This window comes from Corvus cornix, chromosome 3 (assembly GCF_000738735.6).
Source record: "Corvus cornix cornix isolate S_Up_H32 chromosome 3, ASM73873v5, whole genome shotgun sequence".
In the NCBI taxonomy this organism is placed as follows: Eukaryota; Metazoa; Chordata; class Aves; order Passeriformes; family Corvidae; genus Corvus; species Corvus cornix.
Window position 1 is genome coordinate 27,564,692 of NC_047056.1, and position 24,403 is coordinate 27,589,094.

The 24,403-nt window shown below is 41.5% G+C and overlaps 1 protein-coding gene across 7 annotated transcripts in view; it reads left to right on the top strand.

Annotated features, from left to right (window-relative positions):
• The window catches only part of TTC7A (tetratricopeptide repeat domain 7A), a 172,116-nt gene that overhangs the window by 17,514 nt on the left and 130,199 nt on the right, over positions 1-24,403 (top strand). For 4 of the 7 annotated variants that reach the window (XM_039568241.1, XM_039568242.1, XM_039568243.1 and 1 more), the window contains 5 exons: positions 3,328-3,458; positions 5,552-5,673; positions 12,051-12,129; positions 15,169-15,329; positions 15,774-15,837. In XM_039568241.1, the coding sequence (XP_039424175.1) occupies positions 3,328-3,458; positions 5,552-5,673; positions 12,051-12,129; positions 15,169-15,329; positions 15,774-15,837 (557 nt within the window). Of the gene's footprint in view, positions 1-763; positions 819-3,327; positions 3,459-5,551; positions 5,674-7,760; positions 7,838-11,733; positions 11,956-12,050; positions 12,130-15,168; positions 15,330-15,773; positions 15,838-24,403 lie in introns of those variants that run through there. The other 3 variants (XM_039568244.1, XM_010393718.4, XM_010393717.4) reach the window with 3 other exon arrangements.

The window sequence follows — 24,403 nt, forward strand, 5'->3', positions numbered from 1 at the left end:
GAATCAATGGGAGAAGTAGAGTAGGTGAATGGAAGCCTTGTCTTTATTCAGGAGAGGAAAGCCACATTTCTATACATAGAAAGCTACCTCCTCTGAAGTGGGTAGAATTTGTTCTTAAAGAAGGATAATCTAGAAACATGTCTTGAAATCTTGAGCCTGGGCCATACTCTACTAGAAAACTGTCTCGACTATATGATAAACTACTATAGTATATACGTAAGTATCTATTTAAATTTAGGCACCTGATTCATATGAGAAAAATCTCAGTATAGATAAGCTTTAAGTTGATAGTCTCTTACCACAACTGGTTGTGAAAAATACCCGAGTCCCTTTACCTTAACCAGTTAACAATAAAGCATACAGCCTTATGATTTACTTGGAAGTTAATTCTGTCTTGGCAATAGCTCCACATTTCTTGCTAAACCCAGTGTGGAAGTAGCATGCACTTTAGTGGTTTTCTGACACATTGTGGGAACTGAGTTGAATTTAAATTGCTTGTTGTGCTGCAAAGTTTTTTCTGTGCTGATAACTGGAGGATGGACAAGAGTTAGTGGAATTTGTGCTCTTTGTGGTGGAGGGCTTGTCAAGTCTTATCCAACTGCACCCTAAGCTAATCTTATTGCTGGGGTTTTGTATTGCGAGAACTGAATTGGTGGCTGCAAGAGTAGGGAACTTGTGTTGGTTTTCTTCTGTTCTTCCCCTTGTATACTGGATTTGCAGTCTGCTTGCTCTAATTTTTCTTTTTATTGCCTTTCTGTGGTAGGGAAGAATCGCCCTGTTTGGATTCTGTAGAAGATTTTGTACTCAAATGACATCAGGTCAGTGCGTACGGTAGCAGAGAGAGAACCATGACTAATGTCACATTGTGTGGGTCATTTTTCCTTCTAGCTCCTTACAAGTAGTGCAGTGTAGCATAGTATCTGTTTTAATACACTGTATGTTGCTGGATCCTTACTGTGGCAAGAATCCTTTTGGAGATATTCGTTCCCGTCTCCGATCAGCCCCAGCTTTGTTTCTCTGACTTGCATGGATGGGCATGTTTGTTGTCAGTACCTGATGCTGGCAGAGGCTACTTACTTTCCTCCCCCGTGTCAGAGCTCAGAGATAGTAACTCCTTGCAGTGGGCTGTAGCATGTATGTAAATGGCTTTTTATCAGCCTGTTCTCTCTGTGTGACATCTCCCACGATAAACGCCCCCACGCAGACTGTGTTAGGATGGCTCTTGCCATTTGATTAAATGCTGCTTGTATATGAATGTCAGTGGATTGTACTGGACTTTTTTTGCAGGGCCCTCAGCCCTACTTTGCATTTAAGGGGATGGTGGCTCTGAAATGCAGACTTCTTAAAATTTATTTTCACTTAAGGGGAATGACTAGAAGTTCAGAGGTAGATTAAATGGAGACAGATACAAGAAGAATATTTGTAGGTTATTTATTCTGGCTGGAGTGCTGGATACTTTTGGTTTGTTCTTTTGCTGTAGAGAGAGTTAATGTGCATTTTTTCCCTTTACTCATTACAAAGTGACAGGGTTGGAAAATGGAAGCATCAAAATAATAGGAAAACAACTCATGATACAGAGACTTCATAGATGGACTAGAGACAAAATCGGTTATATCTGGATGCTGTACAAGGTGTTCAAGAAAAAAAGAAAACACAGATTGGGCATTGGTTAAAAGCAGCAAAATGATTGTCATCCATGTCCCACACACCCTGTCAGTTTGAAATAAATTCAGTCCTCCTGCTCTACTCTGGGCTGTATTTTCAGAGGTGAAAGGTATGGATATGTGTTCCTCCAAGATACAGATCTTTGAGGGAACACACCATATACTTCTGGCTTGGGAGAGGGCAGAAGGAGTGGGGAGCCACGTCCCGAGCTTGAACCAGGGAGGCGTTTTCTCAGCCCACTGAACTAACTGCTCATGTCTGGCTCAAATGTAGGACATGAGATAGGGAAACTCCTAGCAGTAACCAAGGGGACAAAACAAATGTTGAACATTAGAAGTAAACAAAGCTAACACTGCCTGGGAACCTCGGGCTCTTCCAGCATGAGCGCCCAGACTGTATCGTACATCATGGGGAAGCCTGGCTGCCCATTGCTGCCTCACAGCAGTTTGTGGCCAAGACTCCTGGAATGGGCAGAGCTGAGGTGTCTCCCGGACTGTGGAAGTCCAGGAAAGCATGGCTGGTGCCTGTGGTGGGTCCTCCCGAATCCTTTGCCACCTGCTGCAGCAGTTGAAATAACTTCATTGAAAGACTGTCTGGACAGTTGAATTCTTTTCTTCTTTTGTCACCTCTGCGGATCTGTGTCAAGAACACTAGGATTTTGTATTACATCTTATATATTTGTTATTAGGGGATGTTGTTATATATAAAAATTTACTGGAAAGCATGTGCTGAACTTTTTGCAGCCTGTGTTGGGCTACTGGGCATCAATACATACGGTTGTGATGGGTGAAGATCCAAGTTTTCAAGCAGTGGTGTCTTGTAGAGATCCAGTGTGGCATGAGAACCTGTACCAATCAGAGTAAAATTGGTATGTGGATGTGTAGCCTATCCAAATAGGTTTAAGGATATAAAGGATGTCAGTGTGATGCCAGACTAAGGGTCTGATAGTAGAAGTTTTTAATGTAGGGACCAGTAGCTGTGGATCTGCAATTAACATACTCTCTGTCTGTTGGTGGTGTTGGATAATGATACAAGAAAGAAGTTTAGTAGTACAAACCCCAGGGTTTTTTCCTTCCTTTGGAAAGGGAATGATCTTGTGGCTGAGTCTCTTGTGCCTTGCCAAGAGCTTGCTGTTTGTCCATGAGCAATCTGCATGTGCTAAGATTTTCCAAGAGAGGCTTCAGATTTTCCGACTTAGTTTCTGTATCATTTTCCAGTTAGGGTTTTTTGTTGTTTGTTTTTTCCCCCTCAACGCTGCTTACTGAAAGCTTCACTTGAAGTAGCAGATGCCTAGAAATTATCAAACTCAGTGCCAGGCTGGCACTGAATTGAAGCACCCAAGATCTATAGCCATCTTTGGAAATACAGACCCTAATTCCTCTGTTTGCTGATTCCTACCAGAGGGACTGTGTGTCCTGTCTTCATAAAGTGTTTGAAAGGCACTGTAGGAGTGTGCAGTGGCACTGTGTGTTAGAGCAGCATGACAAAGATGCCTTGCATGTGTAGGAATTGTATTTTCCTGGGGGCAGTGTCCTGAAAGTCATCAAAACAAGAGGGAAACCCACATGTGGAAAAGCCTTCCTGTCAGCTGGTAAATTAAGAATAATATGGCCATACTGCTGTCGGTGGGCTTCAGTTAAAGAAGATGTTGCCATTTTGCAGGTTTGTCGCTGGAGCGCTCAACCAACTCAATTGCCTCACGTGCTCGACTGTGTGAAAGGGAGGAGGAGGTAATGGCTTGTTTTGAGAGAGCGTGTGTTATTGCCCAGGTGTACTTGCAGGAGCTTGAGAAGGTAAGAAGAAATGTACTTAGGGTGTTGCCTGGTGGCCTGCGTGGGATTTCCAGGGTTTTGACAGCAAAAATAAAAAAATGGAGAAATGTCAAGTGATCATAGCAAGGAGTATGAAAACAAGTTGGAAAGAATGAAGTGTCTCAGTAAAATCATTTCCAAAACAGCAGTTTAGCTGGTCTCTACCTGTTTTCTCTGACAGTGAGGTCTGGAAACCAGTTTTGTCTGTGGTAAAGCACCAAATACTTCAGATATGCACGGGTTGGGTCTCAAGTTTAGCCCTTACTAAAGAGGAGCTATGAACTTAACATGGCGAGTCCTGGCATGAAGGAACTCAAGACATTTTACGTACCTGCTGTGTAAATGATACACAGTAGTGGATATTGAGATCCCTGACGAGCTGAAAGAAACCTTTTGGGGTCAGCTATAGCAGTTTAATTGCGAGTACTTCACCTTTTCCAAGTGAACCTTGAGGAATCTAGGTCATTAGAAGCTAGATCCTCTATCCCTGGAAGTGTTCAAGGCCAGGCTGGATGGGGCTCGGAGCTGCCTGGTATAGTGGAAGGTGTCACCACTGCCCATGGCAGGGGGATTGAAGCTGGGTGATCTTGTAAGGTCCCTTCTGACCCAAACCATTCTGTGGCTCTGTGATGAGTAGCAAGTAACTGCTCAGCCCATGGTTGGTGGCCCTCCCCTGAGCCATGCAGATTGTGTGCCACTGATTTGCTGTGCCCATGCAAACTTTGCCTAGCTGAATTTTCAGGACATACCACGTGCTTCCATGCCCTTCCTTTGCCACACATTAGGCTTGACATTAGCAGTGCTGGTGGCAGTGCATGTTACCTGTCCTGTAACTCAAAGGCCTTTGACCTGACCAGATACTTCTGCTCTTCTCTGTAACAAAGGTGTGTTTCTGTCTCAGGTTTTGTTTTTAATTGCATCGAACCAAGAAAAAACAAGCTTAGTGCATGTATAACAATTCATTAAGAAAGCCAACTAACAAGTGGCCTGCTCTGTTTCTCTACAGAAAAAAAAGGAATAGTTTTTAAATCTAAAATGTTACTGTCCTTCCATTGTGGAAGGATGAGTTCCTGCCAGTGCTGGACACCGTAAATTTTTTTTACTGACAGCTTGGGTCTGTGAAGAAGGGAAAGGGTCTGACCTGTAATTCATTCACTTAGAATCAGAGAACCAGTAAGGTTGGAAAAGACCACTGAGTTTACTGAGGCCAGCTATTAATTCAGCACTACCGTGTTTGCCACTAAACCATGTTGCTGGGTGCCATGGTCCCGTGCTTTTTGAACACTTCCAGGGATGGTGATTCCACCACTTCCCTGCACAGCTTGTTCCAATTCTTCACCACTCTCTCAGTGAAGAAGTTTTTCCTAGTATCCAATCTAACCCCCCCTGGCACAAATTGAGTACATTTGCTCTTGTCCTGTCTCCTGGGAGGAGACCGACCCCCACCTCTCTACCAACCTCCTTTCACGTAGTTGTCTTCTGGACACAGAGACAAAAATGCAGGATTGCTGATAGACATAGTAAAAGTTCAAGTAAAAGTAAAAGTCCTTCTCCAGTCCTAAATGAAAAACCCTGCTTTGGAGAAGCAGCTTTCAGCAATGGAAGCTGCTTGTTACCGGTAAGGAAGCAAAACCAGGAGAGATTTTGATAGGACAAATAGAGGAAGGATGAAGATTCTTCCGTCAGGACTCCTGACGGCTTGCTAACTCTTAACAAATATTTATGTTATATTAAACTAGATAAACCTACTCAAACATTGTATTAATATTTCTGTGCAAGATGCTGGATCTTTGTAGTGTGAGTGGTATTTCTCAAGCTGTTGGTGTTAATATGTGGCTTTCTACTTACTTTATTAAAGGTTGGAAAGTAATAATGGATGGTGTTTTAAAACTCGTATTGCATGCAGAATATCTCATGGAAGTAATTGTATAGTTTATTTTAAAATTGATTTTGTAACATTTTTGAATAGCTAATAAAGGTAATATTTTATTGTTGAAGATGTCACTGGCTCATGAGGATCTGGCTAGTTCCAACAGTTGTCTGTATTCCCAGATATTTCTTTTTTTTCCTCACAGACCTTAAACAACACACATTCAAGGAGTATCAAGGGCAGCAATGTGACTTACTCTGAGTTTGAACTTTCCTACTTTCTGGAAGCAGCTCTACAGAGTGCCTACGTGACTCAGTTAAAGAAAGGGTAGGTGGATGCAGATATTAATAAAATTACATAATATTGCATGTTTTGTCTCAGATGAAGACTAATTTTTTTCTCTTTATGACTTTTGGCTGCTGGCTTACCTCAAGTCTCCTCAGTGTCCTTCCGTTTCTCCTATTTGTGTCTCTCTGTCTTTCTTAAGAGTCTTAAGCATCATTTTTCCAGACCTGCAAGTAGAGTGGGGTAGAAAATTTTTCTTGTCTTGACTCAGCTTTGTTCCCTGTGGAGACAAGGGGAGTTTGACCGTAAAGAGAGAGTGGAATTTACACTGCTGTGTGCCCTTAAAATTTTCAGCCACAGCACCTGATTTAGAGTTCAGTAAAGTCTTACAGGTAGTTTCTTTCATTTATTTGTTTGTTTGTTAGTCTGAGGTCTTAAATATCCTGATCAATGCCCCAAATCTGTGTGTTTTTACTATGGAGAATGCATGTGGGAACAGTGCTGCTCCAGGGGATTTATTACACCTCTGAAATACAGCTCCTAGTGAACTTCAGAAGGGCAAGAGGAGTTAATATGTACAAGCCTACAGTGAATTTCACCTGTGGAAAACCTTCTCGAGACCAGCAGAAAAGACACTGTGAAAGCCCACTTCCAAAGGTCGTTGGTGAGGACAGGCTGTTCCTAAACCAGGCCTTCAGACGTTCCCTAAACGTGTCTTCAAAATGTAATTAACTCTGGTCATCCAATGGAGAGATTTTGTCATGTAGGAGGGTGTCTCTTCAGCATGTGTAAACAGCACTTGTAAGAATCTATCCTTCCTTAGTCCTGTTCTTGCACTATATTACTCCATTTATTCTCAAGGAATCAGATACTGAGTTTCTCAGTACAAACTGTCTTCACAAATATTTAACTTTGGCTTTTTTTGCCTTCACCCACAGTCAAAGATATTTTCTCTCATTTTCTTCACTTCCTTTCCTGCTGAGTAAAATGGAGAAGAAAGCAAAAAAAAAAATAGGGAAGATTAAAAAGATGAAAACTAGGAAAAAAAATCCCAGCAAAAATTAGTTTAAATTCTTCTGTAGAAAATTTAAACCGTTTTTTGATTCTGCTGGAGGAGGGTTGCTTCTTGTTTAGGGTTTTTGCTACCTTTTTATCCCCCAAGAGTGACTTTAAACGCAACTGTGAATAGCCACTGTTCTCCATGCATGTAGAGTGAAGCTGTACCTGTAAGCATATCCATGAGAGGTGCCTTCAGGTAAGCCTTGTTTGAACCTGGAGGCTTACAAAAACACAAAGCTCAGATGTTGTAAAATGACCCCTTTAGTCAGGCAAGTACAAGTTTATGCAGAGAGAAAAGCATGGACTTGTAAAGCGTAGTCTCAGTGTCCTCTTGGTATGTGGTTTTCCCAGGTGAGCTGGGGGTTGGCCAGCTGTGGCACAGTATGTGCTTTCCTAACCCTCTGTCCTTCTCATGGCAAACAAAAAAACTCGGGTCTTGCCAGTAAGCTCATTAACTATGTAGTAAAATAAAATCCCATTTAGAACATATGGCACTGATGTCCTCTAGGCACCTTTTGAATATCAAACTAGTGATCATTTTGTTCAGCAGCATTGTAAGTTCAGTCTTTATCAGTGATGTGTTCATTATATCTAGTGGGATATTTTGGCTTTTACTGTGGGCCCCTGCATGCTCCCTTCCCATGTTATTTTAATGATGGCCTTAAAAACCAAATCCCAAACAAAAACAAACCACAAAAACCCTCCAGGAAAACAATTTGAAGCAAAATATGTGTGAATTAAACTGTGCTTTGATTATAAGATGAATTGCTGCAACAGCAGCAAAATGTTCTCTGTAGCTGTCTCCTGATGAAATAGCAATGGAGCTCCTGCAGCTGGGATGGGAGTGGAATCCCATGGGCTCCTTACCTCCTTCGGTGCAAGTGAGAAACATCAGCCAGGGTTGGAAGGTCCGGTGGGATAAAAAGAGCCTGATGGGATGTGGCAACTTGTCCGCCCCCGCGGCTGATACTAATGTGTGGTTTTTGCCACAAGAGGGCATAAGCAGCATTGGGATATGTTAAGGAAAGGGGAGGGATACGGGAAGAAGCTTTTTAGGATGCTTCATGAGTATAATAGATTACTCCACCTGATACTGAACAGCTCAAAGAAATGCTTTTGTTCACCTTATTGCTTCCAGCGTGTTCAGGTAGGAAATAAGCCGTGGATGATGACTGCTCAAGCTGTCAGGGGGTAGGTTCTACCAGGTGGGATGTCCTTCCCCAGTCCTACATGTGTACAAAAGGAATAGTGAGGGCTTTATTCTTGTCTCAACAGGCAAAAGAGCTGCGAGATCCAAGTGCTGTTGTTATGCTTTTGTTCCTGCTGACAGGATCAGATGTGCTTTTCTTGGAGTGTGGTCAGGGATGCCCTTTTCTCTTGCAGTGTGCAGTGGAAAGAAGGCAGCAATATAAAAGAAAGATCCAGTTTCCCCTTCAGGTGTTGAACTGCCAACTGTAAGGAGCAGCAAGTCTTGCAGCTGTGGAAGTCACAGATGCTTTTAATAACATGCTACTTAAAAATACTGTGTTGCTGCAGGTGCATTTCCTGCAGTTGTTTGCCATGCTGCAACCCAAGAAAGCTTTCTTTTGGTCCTCCAGTGAGGAATGTTGATGCTATGGATGCAGAACATAGGAAGGCAGATGCTGTCATACTGTAAGAGGCAGCCAGTTGTCTTCATGTTATCACCTGCACTAGGTTTTGGGTCTTAGTTGGTTTGTTTGGTTTTGGTTATTTTTTGATGCAGATGTATAAACATAAGGCTCATTTCTTTAGGTGCATTTTGTGTCTGTGCACGAACAGCTGTTTAAGGAGAGGGTATGGTTTGTTAGAAACCTGGGTGAGGTGCAGAGGTGCAAAAGGAGGTGGAAAAGGCAGTGGTGTTGCTGCTGTTTCTGTGCTTTGAGTACTGCTTTACTCTGGAGAGGTGACTATGCAAACTGCTATGTAATTATCTCAAGATGGTTTGTTCTATCTCTCAGCAACTAGCTGTTTTAGCAGTAAATGAGTGGAGATAAGAACATGATCTGCTGGTGACCATATTGTTGGGGCACTGTCTTTGCAGACCTTTGTGTCCATGGTCCACTCTTTTATTGTCAATATTTTTCCCAGCAATTTGCATAGAAAACAGTGTACTTTTTTATTTTCTTGTGTCTTAAAATTTTATGTAGTGTTAACCGAACTATGTGACAACTCTGATATGACTGCTTTGATTCATGGACTGGTAATTCATCTATATTAACAGGGTACATGCACAAACAAAACATATTTTTATGCCAAGCTGGACTGACTGGACTTTCAAGTTGCCCTTTGTCACAGTTTGTGCCCATGATTGTCTGTGTTCATTTTTATTAGATTAGCCGTAACTGAATCCTAAACTGCACTTCATCATGTTTTGTTCAAATGGTGCTCTGGCCACTACTGTGGCTAAAACCAAGGCAGTTTAATGATCATGTGCTTTTCTCTTCCTGTTTTTCCTCATTTCTTTTTCTGGCTTCTTAGCAATACAATAGGGGCCTATGGACTCTTCCAACTAATTTCATTTCCATGATCTAATGTTCACTTATGATGCCATGGCTTGAGGCAGCATTACCTGGGATTTCCAGGTAGTCCTCTACCCAAGTCTTGCAGGGACTCAAGATTGTTTAGTTTCTAACCTAAGTAAGATCAAGTGTTTTCACCACTGGTTGCTGGAGGCTTTATGTCTGCATCCTCATCCAGTCATCTACATAGCGTGTATTTCTGTTCAAATACATACTTTTCTTTTTCTTAACTTCTTAAGGTCCTAATTGAAAAAAATATATATCTCTTCAAGTGCATGTTTAGTATGTAAAGAGCATATATTAACGGAACAGTGAGTTCCTTATTGTTATGGGCAGAGCAATTCGTATGCCTGAAATGAAATGTGCTGGGATGGTCTCCTGGCTTGGAACAGTAGAGTGGAAAGACAAACTCCTATGTTTGCAAAATGCTGGCAGGTGTGCTCTGTCTCCTGTCATGGCTCAGTAATGTTCGATAAAGTTCAGAATACAAAAGCTGCCGAACCAAATCCTCAGTCCTGTAGAACTGGTCTTGTTGAGAGCTCAGGGGATCGAGTGGGTGCTCTTTGATAGATCCTGACCACATGGGCACTTGTCTGGGAGGTGGTGAGTGCTGGGTGCTCCTCCTGTGCCATCCATTTTGCACTGCTGCCATCTGTTAAAGGTGTTCCTAAGCATTTGTCATGTGCTGCATGGTTCCAGCCCTGACTGCTGCAGATGTACAGCAATTTGCCATTTATTATTTCATTCACTTCAGTGTCTCTATTCCTTGTTTGTCTTCTCCCCTTCCCCCCATCCCAGAGCAAGGTGTTTCTACCAGGAGGCTTGTTTTATGGCCTTGTCTAAAATGTTGAACTGTAATGCTGCTTTAGTTTTCTAGGAACAGAGCTGTCTCCTTTTATCACATTCTGTAGGTTTTTCTTGTAAGTATGTGCCAAATGTGAAATTAATTGGCTTTGCAAGTGGTCACTAGTCTTCTTTCTGATGCTGGTTAATGCAATTCATTGGCACTGTATTAAGACAAATATCATTATGCTAACAAGAAACCTAAACAAATGCATTTTTGAAAATGCTGTAGAACTGTTATCCTCCATAACTCTTCTGTCCAGCCTCTTAAGGAGTCCATGGAAGAACAGAAAATGCTGGTAGTTTTCGGTAATCAAGGAGAACAGCTGGGCAGCTGAATTTTGTTTAGATGGGGGAATTTATTAATTTTTTCTGTCTGATAGTAAATACCATGTAAACAGTTCCGTTGGATTTGGTCACTGCTTGTGCATAAGGTCCAGAACTCCATCTTTGTGAGTATATTCTATTCTAGACCCACTAAAAAGCACCTGGTGTTTTGGCCCTGTCGTTGGAGAGCTTGCTGAAGTATTTAAGTCCAACTTACAAAAACTTCCTTGAGCTTTTTTCCCCTTGAGAAACTCAAAGCGCATTTTTTACTTGGGAGAAAGTGGACATAAAAGAGACAGCATTCTGACTTTCTCTACAAGTCTTCAGTGTTTTTGCTCTTGTCTTACTTTCTTGCTTGCCTGTACATTGGCCATTATTAGGTAGTCTATAGATTACTTCACAGCTTAAAACTGAGATGGGTATTGCTTGGAAGTAAGGCCATAAGCATTTGCATTCTGTGGCATGGTGAGTACAAGCTTTAGGGTGGCATTTTATGTAGCCAGTATTCATGGTAAACGTGATCACATTTTTATCCCCCCACCCCCAAAATGATTACTTTTTTTTTATTGTCATCAAATGTTTGCTGTTGATCCTGGAGTGCAAGACGGTTTGCAGTGCATGAAAGCAGGCACAAATGCAGTCTGTACTGCTTACCTTCAAAATTTAATCAGTTTGACAGAAAAGGTTTTTATGGCTTTGTTTTTTTAAATTAAATTTAGCTTTTGTCTGCACAGAAAATTCTCCTGGATAAGCTGAAGTGGCAGTTAATGTACCAGTACAACTGCTTATTTTGTTGTCTTGTACAACATTGCTCCTTTTCTGATAGCTTGTATTTCTTAGGGTAGCTCTGACCCTGCAGTGAATGTGCACTGAACCATTTTGCAGTTACTGTGGTGGTGGGGCCGTGTCCTTAGCCTTGAACCAGCTGATAGGCTGCCAGTGTGTTAACTAATATGTCCAGTGTTTAATCTTTCCTCTCTGCATCCCTCTGAGTGCACAGACACATGATTAAGATAGCATTTGGCAACTAGTCAGCTTTAATTGCTCATGGTGTATGCAGAGTAATGTGATTTTTTTTTTTTTAAATTTTTGTTTTATTTAGTCTAACACTCTTATTGCAGGTTAAGTTGTGCTTGCAGACAGTTACTGCAACTTAACTGCCTGATAATAAACTGTTTAAACCACTGTAATTTCATCATGTGCCTGGACCATCAGACACAAGACATTTAAGCACCACCTAAAAGAAATCGTCATTTATAAGCATCACGTAAGCTCAGTATAATTCAAACAAGTACAGTCTGTGTGTATGAAGAGGAGATGTGGATGCTTTTAAGGAGCAGCATCTGCTTTATAAATATGAGCTACGAAAGGCTTCCAAATGTCCCCTCTGTTCATCAAATGTGAATGTGATCTTCTCTTAGGAAGCCATCTGGAGTAGGCAATGCTGCAGTCGCTGCCTTGCTCTGTGCCATTGTCCTGTCTGTGCCTCAGAGTGACTTGTCTGCTACTGCACATTCAGTGTTAGTGGTTGTTCCACGGGCTGTTTGAATATCAGGTGTGTTGCTGAGCTTTGGCACATTATAAAAATATTCTGTCTGCAGTGTGCTGATTTTAGGGGTTTTTCTTTTTTTTTTTCTGTCTTCCCCACAGAAACATTGTGAAAGGAATGAGGAGTCTGCGAGAAATACTACGGACTGCGGAAACAAAAGCTACTCAGACCTTCAAAATGGTAAGGGGATGGGAGATGGGAGGGTGGGGCAGTCTGGTATGCAGGAATTTTCTTGATTGACCAGTGCAGTAGCACAAAAGTGTATTTGTCCTTACTTGATTGATTGCTGGCTTTTTTTTTTCTTTTTTTCTTTTCTTTTTTTAACTTTTGGAAGTGATATGTCAAGTGATCCCCTTAATTCAAAGACCTGCCCAACTGAAACCTCCAAGCCTTCAGATTTGGGGGTGTAGGTTACTTTTGTTGGGTTTGTGTTTTGCTTTTTGTTTGATTGTTTTGTTTTCTTGTTTTCAGTGCATTTTCTAGCCCTGGTAGAAACAGAGATGTATTTAGTTTGACAGTGCTGTCCTCAGGTGACGCCGTCTTGTTTTCTTTCTCAATTTCAGTGTGCATGCACACCTTTCTTCATTTGCATGTAGAAGCATTAAGTACTTCTGTCTCTTGCAGCAAGCAGTGTCTCTTCTGTAAAACCCTCCTCAATGCAGTAGCGAATGATTTTAATTGTTTTAATTTTTTTTTTTTTTTTGGTGTTGGCATTCTGCATCTTTGCATTCTTTTATCCTAAATGTCTCAGGTAAAGAAATATTTATGTTTAACTTAGACCTGTAACTGGTTCTTCCCTGTCTCCTCTTGGAGAGATCTTGTCCTTAAGTTACTCAGGAGGTGACAAGGTCAACAGCAGGCAGAATAGCAGTCTTGGGAATGAAAGCTTTGCAGCCCTAAGAGCATTGATACTCTTACAGCTAAACTTGTACTTGGTTCTACTTTGTGTTCTGTGTCATTCCAGAGGAGTTGGGCAGGGGAGGTGGGCATGGGTTTGCGTAGTGGTTTTGAGAATAGAGATGCATGTGGAAGCTTGTGCAGGAAATTAGAAGAGATGACTTAAATAAATGTCCACTCAAATGGTTGCATCCTTCTCCAGACTGAGATCAGGGTTCAGCGTTATTTTTGTGCTCACCTGTTTTACCATTTTGCTGAAATGAGTTTAACCATCTGCTGCTCCTAGACTGTGACAGAATGTGGCTCAATTGCTCCTGTCCCTGTGCAACTGGGGACAGCTGTACAACACCCCTGGGGGAATTATCCCTTAGGGGAACTCTCAAGGTGTTCATTCAGTAGCTTTTCCTGGGATTTCCAAGTTGCATTTTCATTTTCTTACTTATTTTTAAAGAGCCGTCAAGAGGGCAAAGGGAGGAACGTGCTTAATTAAACAAGTTTTTCAAGCATGAAAGTAAAACACATGATTTTTTTCCCCCCTGATTTGTGGGATCACAGTGTTCTTCAAGCATAATGATGCTTTTTTTAGCCAAAGGCAGTAATAACATAAATCAGAGTCTTGGCCTGTTCTGGTTTGTTTGATCTTATTCAAAACAAGAGCGAAGCTAATTTACACAGCTACTGTGCTGTATATTAAAATTAAAGACACTAGAAGTACTTGGTGCTTGCCTTGTGAATGGCTTACCACAAACTGTACTCCTACTTCTGTGTGAACCAGTAGAGATCTTTCTGTTGCTGGCTTATTATTTTCCCTCCCCTCTAAGACTGTAGGAAAAAAAAATATAGGAGAGTTGACTCCTCAGGGTAAAACTGACTGAATAATTACACACTGAGATGATAAAATGATAGTGGCTAATGTTGCAGGGCCTGAGGCCATTTTGCTCATAGTTACTTGCTATAAAAAGCATAGAAAAGCTTAGTTAGAAACAGACTGCTTTCTGTAACTTGTCAGTAGGAGGGCATGGAAGGTCTTGGGATTTCCAGGGAGTTGTACGTGACGATATTTCTTTGAGACCCCATCGCACACTCAGATCACTGCCATCTATGAAGCCTTCCTTTATGATGTTTAAGAGACAGTGGTTGCTACTATGGTTGCATTTTAGACTAATTCAGTGAATTCATGTGTGATGAGGTAGATGAAAATCAAGAGCCTTGCATCAAAACAAGTTGTTTTTCTGAAATTGATAGTAAGAACTTTAACCTCAGTGTGGTTTATTTGATCCCATAGATGTTGTGGTATGACATCTATAACATACCTGTCCTGGTATTTAAAAGAAAATGACTCTTGGTGGGCTCATAACACATCTCGTAAAGTGTAAATTTCATATAAAAGACATATCCAGTAGTCAGAGAAGTTGCAAAATACAACTTACAAGTATCAGGACAGAAGGGCTGAAGTTTCAGCCTGCCCTCTGTTTTGTGCAGTATTTACTTTATAGCTTAGAGTGGCGTGCTGCTTAGAATTCACAGAAGACACCACCCATTTTGATATCTCTGAGCTTGTTTGCATTCTCATCTATTTTGAGTGCAAGAAATTAGAGATTTGATGGGTGTCAGACAAGGGCAAATGCCAAAGATAGTTTTGCTAAGTGAAGTTAACTTGCCTCCTTTTGGGCCCAGTTTGCCAGCTGTGCATATGAAGTGGAAAGCAAGTATTTAAGGATCTTTCACTGCTTGATGGTAAAAGAAGTACATGTGATGTTGCTGTCTCACTGTAAAGTTCCTAAGCATCTTCCCTCCTCTGTCCTTTACTGCAACAGGAAGAGAGGAGCAGTACCAAGATGAAACTATAAAAGTCTACAAGGAAGAGTGATATTAACAGATAAAAGGTTGATCTTTTAAACCTGACACAAAAGTCGCCTCTGGTCCTGAGACTTGCGTACAAAATTCTGAGGCTGAGAACATGGTGTAGTGTCATCATACTCTGTTATAGTAACTATTGTGAGATTCTCAGCAGTCCACCTGGCAATCAGTTGTCCTTGTTCACCAAAGCATCCCTTGCTGCCAGGCCCTTTTGATGCTTTTTTCCTAGAGCATTGCAACAAGACCATGTAAGTGCAGAAGTCTGGGTTTTCTGCGGAGGGAAGAAACTGACACTTTTGTAGACCTTAGCAGCTGATCTTGCTACTCCAGCTTTCTGAAAAATGGTACTGTCATGCTGGTACATCTCCTTCCCAAAGTGGAACATGGGGAGGGGTGAATGTTTTGTGTTGGAGAAGGCTTCACTGATGTATGTGTTTTTCTGTACTGTTCACTGATCTCTAGACTGCAGCCAAACAGTTAGCCCAAGTACTTCTCCATTCCCTCAGTGAAGAGTGTTACTGGAGCCCTTTATCTGATCCGCTTCCTGAGTTCATGAACAAGGAATATCAGTCTTATGTTAGCAATCTTCTTTGTCGGAGGCCTGAGATGTACTCGGAAGAGAAGTAAGTGTTCATTTTTATTTCAGTTTATTGGAAGGAGGAAGGAGTGTATTTGAACACTCTTTGGTACTGCTAATTATGTCACTTCTTCATGTAGTAGTTTCGTATCTTCTTGTTTTTCAGCTTCCCTCTAAAAAGTCTGCTGGAAAAATAAAACATTAAACTTAGAGTGATTTTTTTTTTTTTTCTTTTTCCCCCCTCAGGAAGGAGAAAATCCAACCAAAGGGCTGTTGTTGCTATGAAATTGAAATAATCTATTTAGGGTTCAGTATAGCTCATCTAAGATATATTGCAGAGCTTTTAATTGTGTGAACTGGCAAAGAAAGTATTGCCTAGCAAATGAATTATGCATGAGATGTTTCAAGTTTCTGCTTCTCTAGTGAAATGAGAAAGAGGCTGACAGGATAACTCTTGACCTTCCTCAGAAAAATGTATTCTGTCTTTCAGTGTGTACTGCCCTCAAGACAACGTGGAAGAGGCTCTTCTCCTCCTCTTAATCAGTGAATCCATGGTAAGCCAAAAATGAGTTTGTAGTATTAATAGTGCAAAGGGATAGCTAGCATTACCATATCTCCTGGTTGGTTCTGTTTACAGAATCTTCCCTAGATAAACAGAAACAAGGGTTCAGATGCTGAGCAGAAAATGCTATCTATTCTTCTATTAGTGACACAACTTTTGTTAAATGAAATGTCAGTGAAGAGTTTTGGGAATTGTCTAAGAAGAGAAAATTACTGCATTCACCATTGCTGCCTGCAGGTTCTGACATCCAGAGACATTGTCAGTAGACAGATGTTTCCATTCATAACATCTGTGTGGATTTATGGACCAAGAATGAGAGGAAGAGAGCCTTGCCTAAAGCCAGGCATGATGGTGGTACCTGCCGTTTGGAACTGCAGGATGCAGTCATGCCTTAGTCTGCAGTCCTTGGCTGTTTCAGCCTGGAGCAATCTTTGACAGTTTCTGATGCAGTGATACAGGGAATCTTGTGACATGCAGAAACATTCATAATAAGCTACAGTGAAATAATTAGATTTCTTCTATTTATAACATTGTTGGCTTTAAAAAATCCATTTAAGAGGCAGGCAGAAGATTGGAGGAAAAATAACTGCATGGTAACCTTTGATAATTTTCATGTTCTGAGAAGATGCAAACATACAGAAAATGTGTAAGAAATGTTTTCTGAAAGTGTGCAAGTGATGTGTATTTTGCCTTAAATACAGGGTGGATACTTGTACCTCAAAGATTCAAAACCTTGGAGCATCAACAACCTTCTTAGAAACTTTTTAATAACTTTCAGACAAATTGAAAAGAGATACTGTGGAAACTTCTGGGTTTTTGCTTCCTTCGGTTTTTCTTGTCTGGTTCTTCTGGCTCAAGTCCTTTCCCTTTTCCGCAAACTTCTTCAGAACAAGGCAATTTAATATTGTCTGCTTTTAAAATTTGGGGAAAAATTGAAGAGGTGGAACCACCCCAAAATATTAAATTGACTTCAAAGTCATGTACATCAGAGTGTTACTATGTGCTTTTCAGTGCTCTCTAGATTACACCTCTGCAGGACATCTGCTTTGTGTTTTCAAGGGCTTTTCTTCAGTCAGAAGGGCTTTTCACAATTAGTAGTGGAGATGGCAGGAGTGAGGGCTTGTAGAATATCATGGACACTTGTATTAAAATCAGAAGTACTCATGTCAGTGGGTTTTGCTGGGGCTGATCCAAGCAGGAGGAGGATCGGGATCTGGAGCAGTGACAGAACCGGCTGCTCCAGCCTTTCTGGGACTGACTTGCAGTTAGAGAGGCCATGTGGAGCCCCGAACTCCACAATCTTGTTCTGCTGAGGAGGTGAAAGTTATCCCTATCCAATAGCGTGTAAAATGGTGAGCTAACTGGTCCTGTAGCTAAGTTATGGATGAAGTAGTGTGAAAATGCTATTGATAGAAGCTGGATTGCTGTGCTGAGTTCCAGGTTAAATAAGTAAGCTTGTGTATGCTTAAATGCTGCCTCCAGTATATAGGAACTTCTGGAGGAAGATGCAAGGCATTTTGATCTGCTACGTATAAAACAAATACAAGAAGATCCTGTAGCAGAGCACTGCAGGAGCCATGTAACTGTGTTTCTGATTCTGGGGAAATGGCACATCTGAGCCTTCATCTTGCATCAGCCTTGCCACGAGTTTGTTCTAACTAAAATTCAGGACAAGTGTATAGAAATACACCTAGGAGCCACGTGAATGTTCTTCCTAAGTGAAGGAACAGAGGGAGCACTCTAATTCTTACATATGTTTGCAATCCATAAATACTTTCCTGTAGATTTTTATTATGGTACTTAGAAGGGGGAATTTTGTTTATAACAGCGTTGCTGTAGGCTAGTGAGTTTTCTCATGTACAGGTTTGTTGTTTGTTTGAAGTTTTGGTTTTTGGCTTTGTGAATTTTTTTTTTCCTTTAAAAAACTTACAGAAGGTCGTGGAATGAGTTAACAGGAAGCAGATTTCTAACTGAGGTCTCTCCCTAATGATATGATGTTAACAACTGGATAAAACATTTTCCTTCCTGGAGAGAATGTCAGTGCCAAGTGGTAGTGGTATGTTTCTGTAGGCCAATAAGCAACATAGTTGGATTTTGGCTGGATTAGGTGTTCTTTCAGTACTTACAATTATGAACCCCTTAAAACGAAACAGAAGTAAGCAATTACGTTGGCTACTCTGACACTTTGGTCTATCAGAGCAAAACTCACCAGAATGGTACTTCTCCTGTCTGACAAAGGGCAGCCAGGCCATTGTAATTCTCTTGCAGGACTGTAAATCCAAACAGCTTCTTCACACGCCCGTTCCTGACTCCTACCACTCCAAAATGACCTTGAAGGGGGACAAAACTAGGGGAAGGAGGGACAGAAAAAATTGTCAGCCTGTGGAGGGGACACAGAGCAAAGATGTACTGGGGAGGAGCATGAATCATCAGAGAACCTCAAAGTAAATACGTGCTGAAAAGGAGACATGGTACTTTTTCAAGAAGTATACACCTGGAACACCTTTGCTGCGGAAATTCACTCTGTTTTTGCGTTTGACTTGCATTCCTAAGGTGAAGCTGACATCTGCTTTGCCAGGATCTGTGTGACTACCAAGGAGATCTTATGGGGGAGTAGAACTGTTCCTGTAAAGGGGAGAGCAGGAAATTGCCTTGAGGTTCTTGAGAGCCAGACCCTATTTCTCACCAAACCTTCTCTGGCTCTTAATGGTGGAGGGTTCTGGCTTGTGATTACTTCTTATCACTTTCCCTTGCATTGCAAGGCAGCCAGTTTGCATATTATGGTGGGATGAAATGAGAATAAAGGGGCAATTAAGGGTTCCTTCAGTATTTCACTCACTCTGCCTTTGAGCCTGTGTACGTAAAAGGTTTTCAAATGGCCAAATAACATGGTAGCCTCTTTCGTGGCTCTGAAGGTGCTTCTGTGGATGTATTAACACTTACAGTGAAAGCTTGTAGCCTGTTTTGCCCTGGCACTCTCACGAATTGCGTCCTGTGTTCTTTATGTCCTGTTAAAAATGGGAGTCTGTTTTCGTAAGCTGAGGCATCTCAGTAAACAATGAAAAGAATCCTGGTTGTTGAGCTTGGCAAACGTTCCTTCTCTGTGCCAGCTGTTTCTTAGTCACAGCCTTTGGCTGTACAGTTCTCATGCGGGAATCTAGTGAAACAAATCAGGCAGCCTGAAGCTTGCCACAGTCAGGGCTGTCTTTATGGGAGTTTGGGCCTTCTGGCTACTCTCTCATTCCTTTTGTATAGCATAAGTTATGGGCTGTGTTTCTGAGAGGGGGAAAATGCTCTCCTTCAGACCAAGAAGGCCAGCTGGTGACAGCCATTACAAGCTCAGGCTGTGGCAGAATGATGTGTTCCTATCACATGTTGGAGAAAAATGGACTTGCCTATTTTTAAACCACTAGTCCTCCTTCTTACTGTGTTTAACCCATCTAAACCAGTGACACTGTTTGTGAGGAGAACTGAGGACATCTTGTGACTTGCTGGAGTGTGATTTTTCTGCATCACCTACTAGTGGGAACAGGACTGGTTCCACCATCAGGGACTTCGGTGTTTTGAGCTGCAGGGTGTAGACAGAGAAGGTTTGGCATGACTAACCCTGCAGGTTTGTTTATTTTAATAGCCATTCTCAGGAGTATTCAGAGTTGACTGCACTGCCTTTAAAGTTACCCAGAAGCTTCTCAGAGCCAGGAATGGAACACTTTGTGTTACTTTTTGTGTTTACTTTTGAGGTTAAAAAAAGGAAAAAGTTCTTTGTTTGCATTTAGAAACCTTCCCTTCTGGAATCTGAGGTCCAACGTACAGTCTAAAATGCCTTTATTCAGTGCTGGCAATGCTGGCTCTTAACAGCTGGGGATTTTGGCTGATGTGGTCCACCAAACATACTAGGTAACATGGTTTATTTTTTTTGGCTCTGTATTCACTCATATTGGAAATGAAGCTTCTTGTATCCAAAACGAATAAATTCTGTGCCTGTGTAACAAAGATTAGAAATGTCATCCCCATCTTATCTCTGATTTGAATCCCTAAAGGCGATTTGACCTTGGAGGGCCTGAGAGCATGGAACAGATGGTGAGGGGGGAAGTAGGATACTGGGACTTGTCCTGTTCTTTTTACTGGTGAGAACAAACTCATGGCTGTGAGCATGCCTTTAACAGAACAACATTAAACCCATGTATTTTTAAGCACAAAAATAAATAAAACCTGTTAGCTCTACAGTTCCTAGTTTTATAAAATAACGCTGTCCAACAAATACGTTGGTGGAGAAGAATCTCTGGTTGCTTTTGTAGGTTGGTTTTTCCTTTTTTTCCTTTTTTCCTTTTTTTTTAAATGGCACCAAGCCCAGTGATGATACAACAGCTGGATTCCCATCATGACTATTTTACTGAGGGCCATTGGACTATGGCAGCTGAAAGAGACAACTGGGGGACGGGGTTGCCTGCTCTGTTGGTTCCTGCCAAATCGTGGTTGTGCACTTACAGTAGCAAATCTGGCTGTCTCTTTAGCTGGTTTGCAAAAGTTATGTGTTTGGGACCTGCAGAGATGGACTGCAGGATGTTTCTAGTGGGAAATACACTACCTCTGCTAGTTACCTCTTGAATAAATGGTTCTAATGTGAGTTGCTGGAGAACAGGGTATGAGAGCTTTTTTTCTTCTGCTTTGCAGTAGTAAGTCTTGTTTCCAAATGTGCAAGGAGGATTTAAATTCTTGGAAGATAGCTTTCTAAATCCAGATAACTGTTAGCAAAACCCAAGATAGTATCCATAAACAACCTTCCTTGCTTTCTGCTTCTCTCTGTTCCTTTCGTGTAGGGTCATTTGGCAGCTTTGGATGGGGGGCGTATGTCTGCGTTGCTTTCGGTGATGTTTCCAGAATTAGTTCTGCTACAGTACAGGGTGTTAGAATGCACCTGAAACATGTAAAACGTATCTATATGGTCACATTTAATAAGCAGTTATAATGGGCTGTTTTGATGAGACATCTGAATTGGGCACCAGTAACCTGTGGTCTGTTGATTACCAGAAATGAGACAGATGCCATGCAGTTCACAAGGAGATAAGTTTTCATTTGCTGTGCTTCTGGTCTGAAGTGGAATGAGTTGTAGTATCTCTCTTGAGAGAAATTTTTTGAGTTCCTGGGGCATGGTTAGTCCTCCCTGTTCTAATGTACACGTCATTTTCACAGCAGCTTTGCAGTCAACCCTGAATACTTTCTTTGCATATGTTAGTGAGGGAAACCTTCGGGTGCTGTGTAGAGGTGATCAATAGCTTAGGCAAAAAGTCTGTAGCCTCATCCATTGAATGGGTTCTTGCCGTTATGAAGAATTCATTCATTTTGTTGGCAGTACAGGCAAAACAACCAGAAGGGCGACCCAAAGGATATGGTATAAATATTTCCCAGCTCTTAGCAGAAAAGGCATCAATTGCATGATTTCAAAGGCCTGTTGTCAATCTTACACACACAGCATTTGTTTTTCTCTCTTAATGGTAGTATTGAATCACACCAATTACATTATTACAGTACACTGTGTAAAACATGCTGCCGTTCTGTATAGATGGGTTGCAGTGGATCTGGCAATTATGTCTATTATGAAAAGACACAAGTTGAACATTCAAATGCCCATGAATTAGGGGGCAGGCAGCAGGCACTCATTAAAGATTTTAATTGCTTTCTTTTTCTTCTTTGGAAAAAAGCAGGGAAAGCCATGTTTCAAAGTGAGCAATTAAAGGATACTTCATAGCTAATTGCTGTGAGAAGGGGCTGCTACATGGAATATCTCTATTGTAATTCATACAATTGCTTGACGTTTTATTAAGAAGCACATCTTTGTACTGTGGTAAAATTTAATTTTCTGCAGCGTAACTGTGTGCGTAATAACTGCTGAAGTAATGGCTGTTTGGATTTGCTGTGGCTCTTTTCCTTTCTTGCTGAAATAAACAAGCCGTAAATAAGCATCACTGATGTACAGCAAATCTTCTGTGGGCAGGGGGCTTATCCAGTTTGCAGGTGAGCGTACTGTGTACGTGGATGGGAAGGTCCAAGCTGCGTGTAGCTCAGCACGGCGGGCACTCGCAAAGGCAGAGGTGTTCCCTGCTGTCAGAGCCAGCACGGGTCTGAAAGTCCCATATGGTGCCATTGCTGTGTTTGGAGCCAGACTGAAAGGCCCTGCTGACCCCCAGGTTCTGTGCCCTGTCAGATTCAGAGACACCACCATGGCTGAATGCTGGCTTAGCTCAGGGCCACCAGCCTGGGCTGCAGCCTCCTGGGCATGTGTGGCCTGTAGGAGGGCTGTGTCACTGGGCTGTGGAAAGGGGGGCTGGAGATGCTCAATGTCCTAGGTCTGGCCTCACTACAAAATGTGTCCAGTCTCCCCAGATAGGATTGGTGTCATGTCTGAGCCACCTACGTGCACAGCTAATTGTGCCTAATGCATCCCAAAATATGCAAATGTGATGCAACTCTGGGTTGCTCGATTACCTTGGAATACTTAAGAGAGGGGAATTGACTGTGTATTTTTGCCTTTATAATGCAAGTTATGCTAATTCCCAGTGGTGAAGCTTGTGTTGGTAGCACTGGTGACCTTCTCCATCCCACAAAACAGCCTTGAACAGAGCTTCTCTTGATGATGTGACTCATCATCTCTCTCCATCCTGCTTGTGTGCTGTGAGGCATGTCTGTGTGACAATGGGAACAGCTTAAAGGGAATAGTCTTGGTGAGGGTGTTGAAAATGTATTTGTAGCTATGTTTTGCTGCTGCTAATAGTGGAGGAGGAGGAAATAATGCAGTAGGACAAATTGAAATTGCTGCTCATGATACGGATACGCTGCTTGAGACCAGTGTTGTACAAATAACTTTTTTCTCAGTTGTGTTCAGGAAAACTAGTGGTCTGGCACAACAGAAACACAGGTATTAAAAAAATGGTGTTGTTAATAGCTTAGAATTTTTGCATTCTCAAATGCAAAATGAGGTGCCTCTCTGTGTACCTTTCTGTAGGTAAAATTCCCCATCCCACAGAATGGGTGTATTCTTTATTGCGTAACTCTGCAACTGTTTTGCACCTCTACTTGCCAGTGACTGTCAGGATTTCGCACTGACAAACTGATACTTACAAAAATGTAAACAAAGGCAAAGAAAAAAAAAGTTAGTGGTGGTCTGGGTGACAGCAGCCTGCCTTCTGTGAGAGGTGGGTCACAGAAACATGCCATTTTCCTGAGTGGGTTCAGGAAACTGTGATTCACATTCCCTTTGCTGACCTCTGTACATACACTGCAGTGGTACCTTGAGCCTTAGGATGGTATTGTGTTAGACACACTCCATATTCTTGCTACTGTTCAGTCAGTTTTTTTATGAGGTTTGCATCTTTTGGTTTTGAGGTTTGTGGGGTTTTTATGTCTCTGTGATAATGTGGGCTCTTGATTTATTTTTTTAGAGCAGCTGGAATTAGCAGTTGGGAATAGGTTCAGTATTGAAGAAATTGTGGAGATAGAAGTAACAATGACTTTGCTAGTGGCAACTTTTATGCATACAAGCATAGAGAGTGATAGATTGCAGAGACCTTCTGTGGCTTTGAGATTTAAAAGCTTGAGCAAAATCAGCAGGTTTATGACCTTCTTGGAAAGAATATTCTTCATGCCTATGCATATGTTGCATTTAACTGTTGTCTTGGGTAAAGTATGATATGTACAGTATGTTCAGTATGACTGCAGTTTTAGAATGTTGCGTCCTTGTAATATGCCCTATATTCCTGCTTTTGTAGGATTGGGCTGTGTTCTTCCTTCTAGTACCAGTATCTATGGCAAAACTTGATGGACAGTCATGAGTTTTAATTAATTTTCTGTATGTGCTAATGCATCCAGTTAAAAAAAAAAAAGCATCAGGCTGTAGCTGACTGTAATGGGAGGTTGATGATTACAGAGCATGGGGGTGCTAGCTCAGTAGCTGTTTGCTACAAACAGTTGTCATAACTGTGTAACCAGTGCAGAAAAAACTGTAGGAGGATTCACTTGGCAATAAGGATCATACAGTACATGCCTTTTACTTAACTCCTTTTTTCCTTTTAAAGTAGAAGTCTTATGTTAAATCCAAACAGAGCTTAAACATCTATTTATTTTTTTATTCTTACCTATTTCTGCTAATAAAGGTAGACAAGCTATGCCTCTGTATTCTGGTTGCAGAATTTTTAAAGTTGGTTTCATTCTGTCATGCAATCTGTTGTTCTGAACTATTTTTTTAAGTGCAAGTTACATCGTTTGCAGTAGCATGCGAAAGAAAAATGCTTTTGTGGCTGCAGGAGTTGGTGTAAGTTTATTTGTGCAAACACTAGGCTGGGTCTGATCTGTCAGCTTGCCTTTAACTGCAGTCACCATTTAGCTCTCGGCTGAGATTGTGTTAGTTGTCAGTAGTTGTGTTTGCAATCTTGGCTGGAGGCTGTGATGAAGAGTGCTTGGAACTGGGGCATTGCACAGATAAAATCATAATGAAACAGCTGCAGCTTAATCACAGTGAAATATGCGTGGGCTTTAAGGGCTGCATATTCTGGAAATTTTTG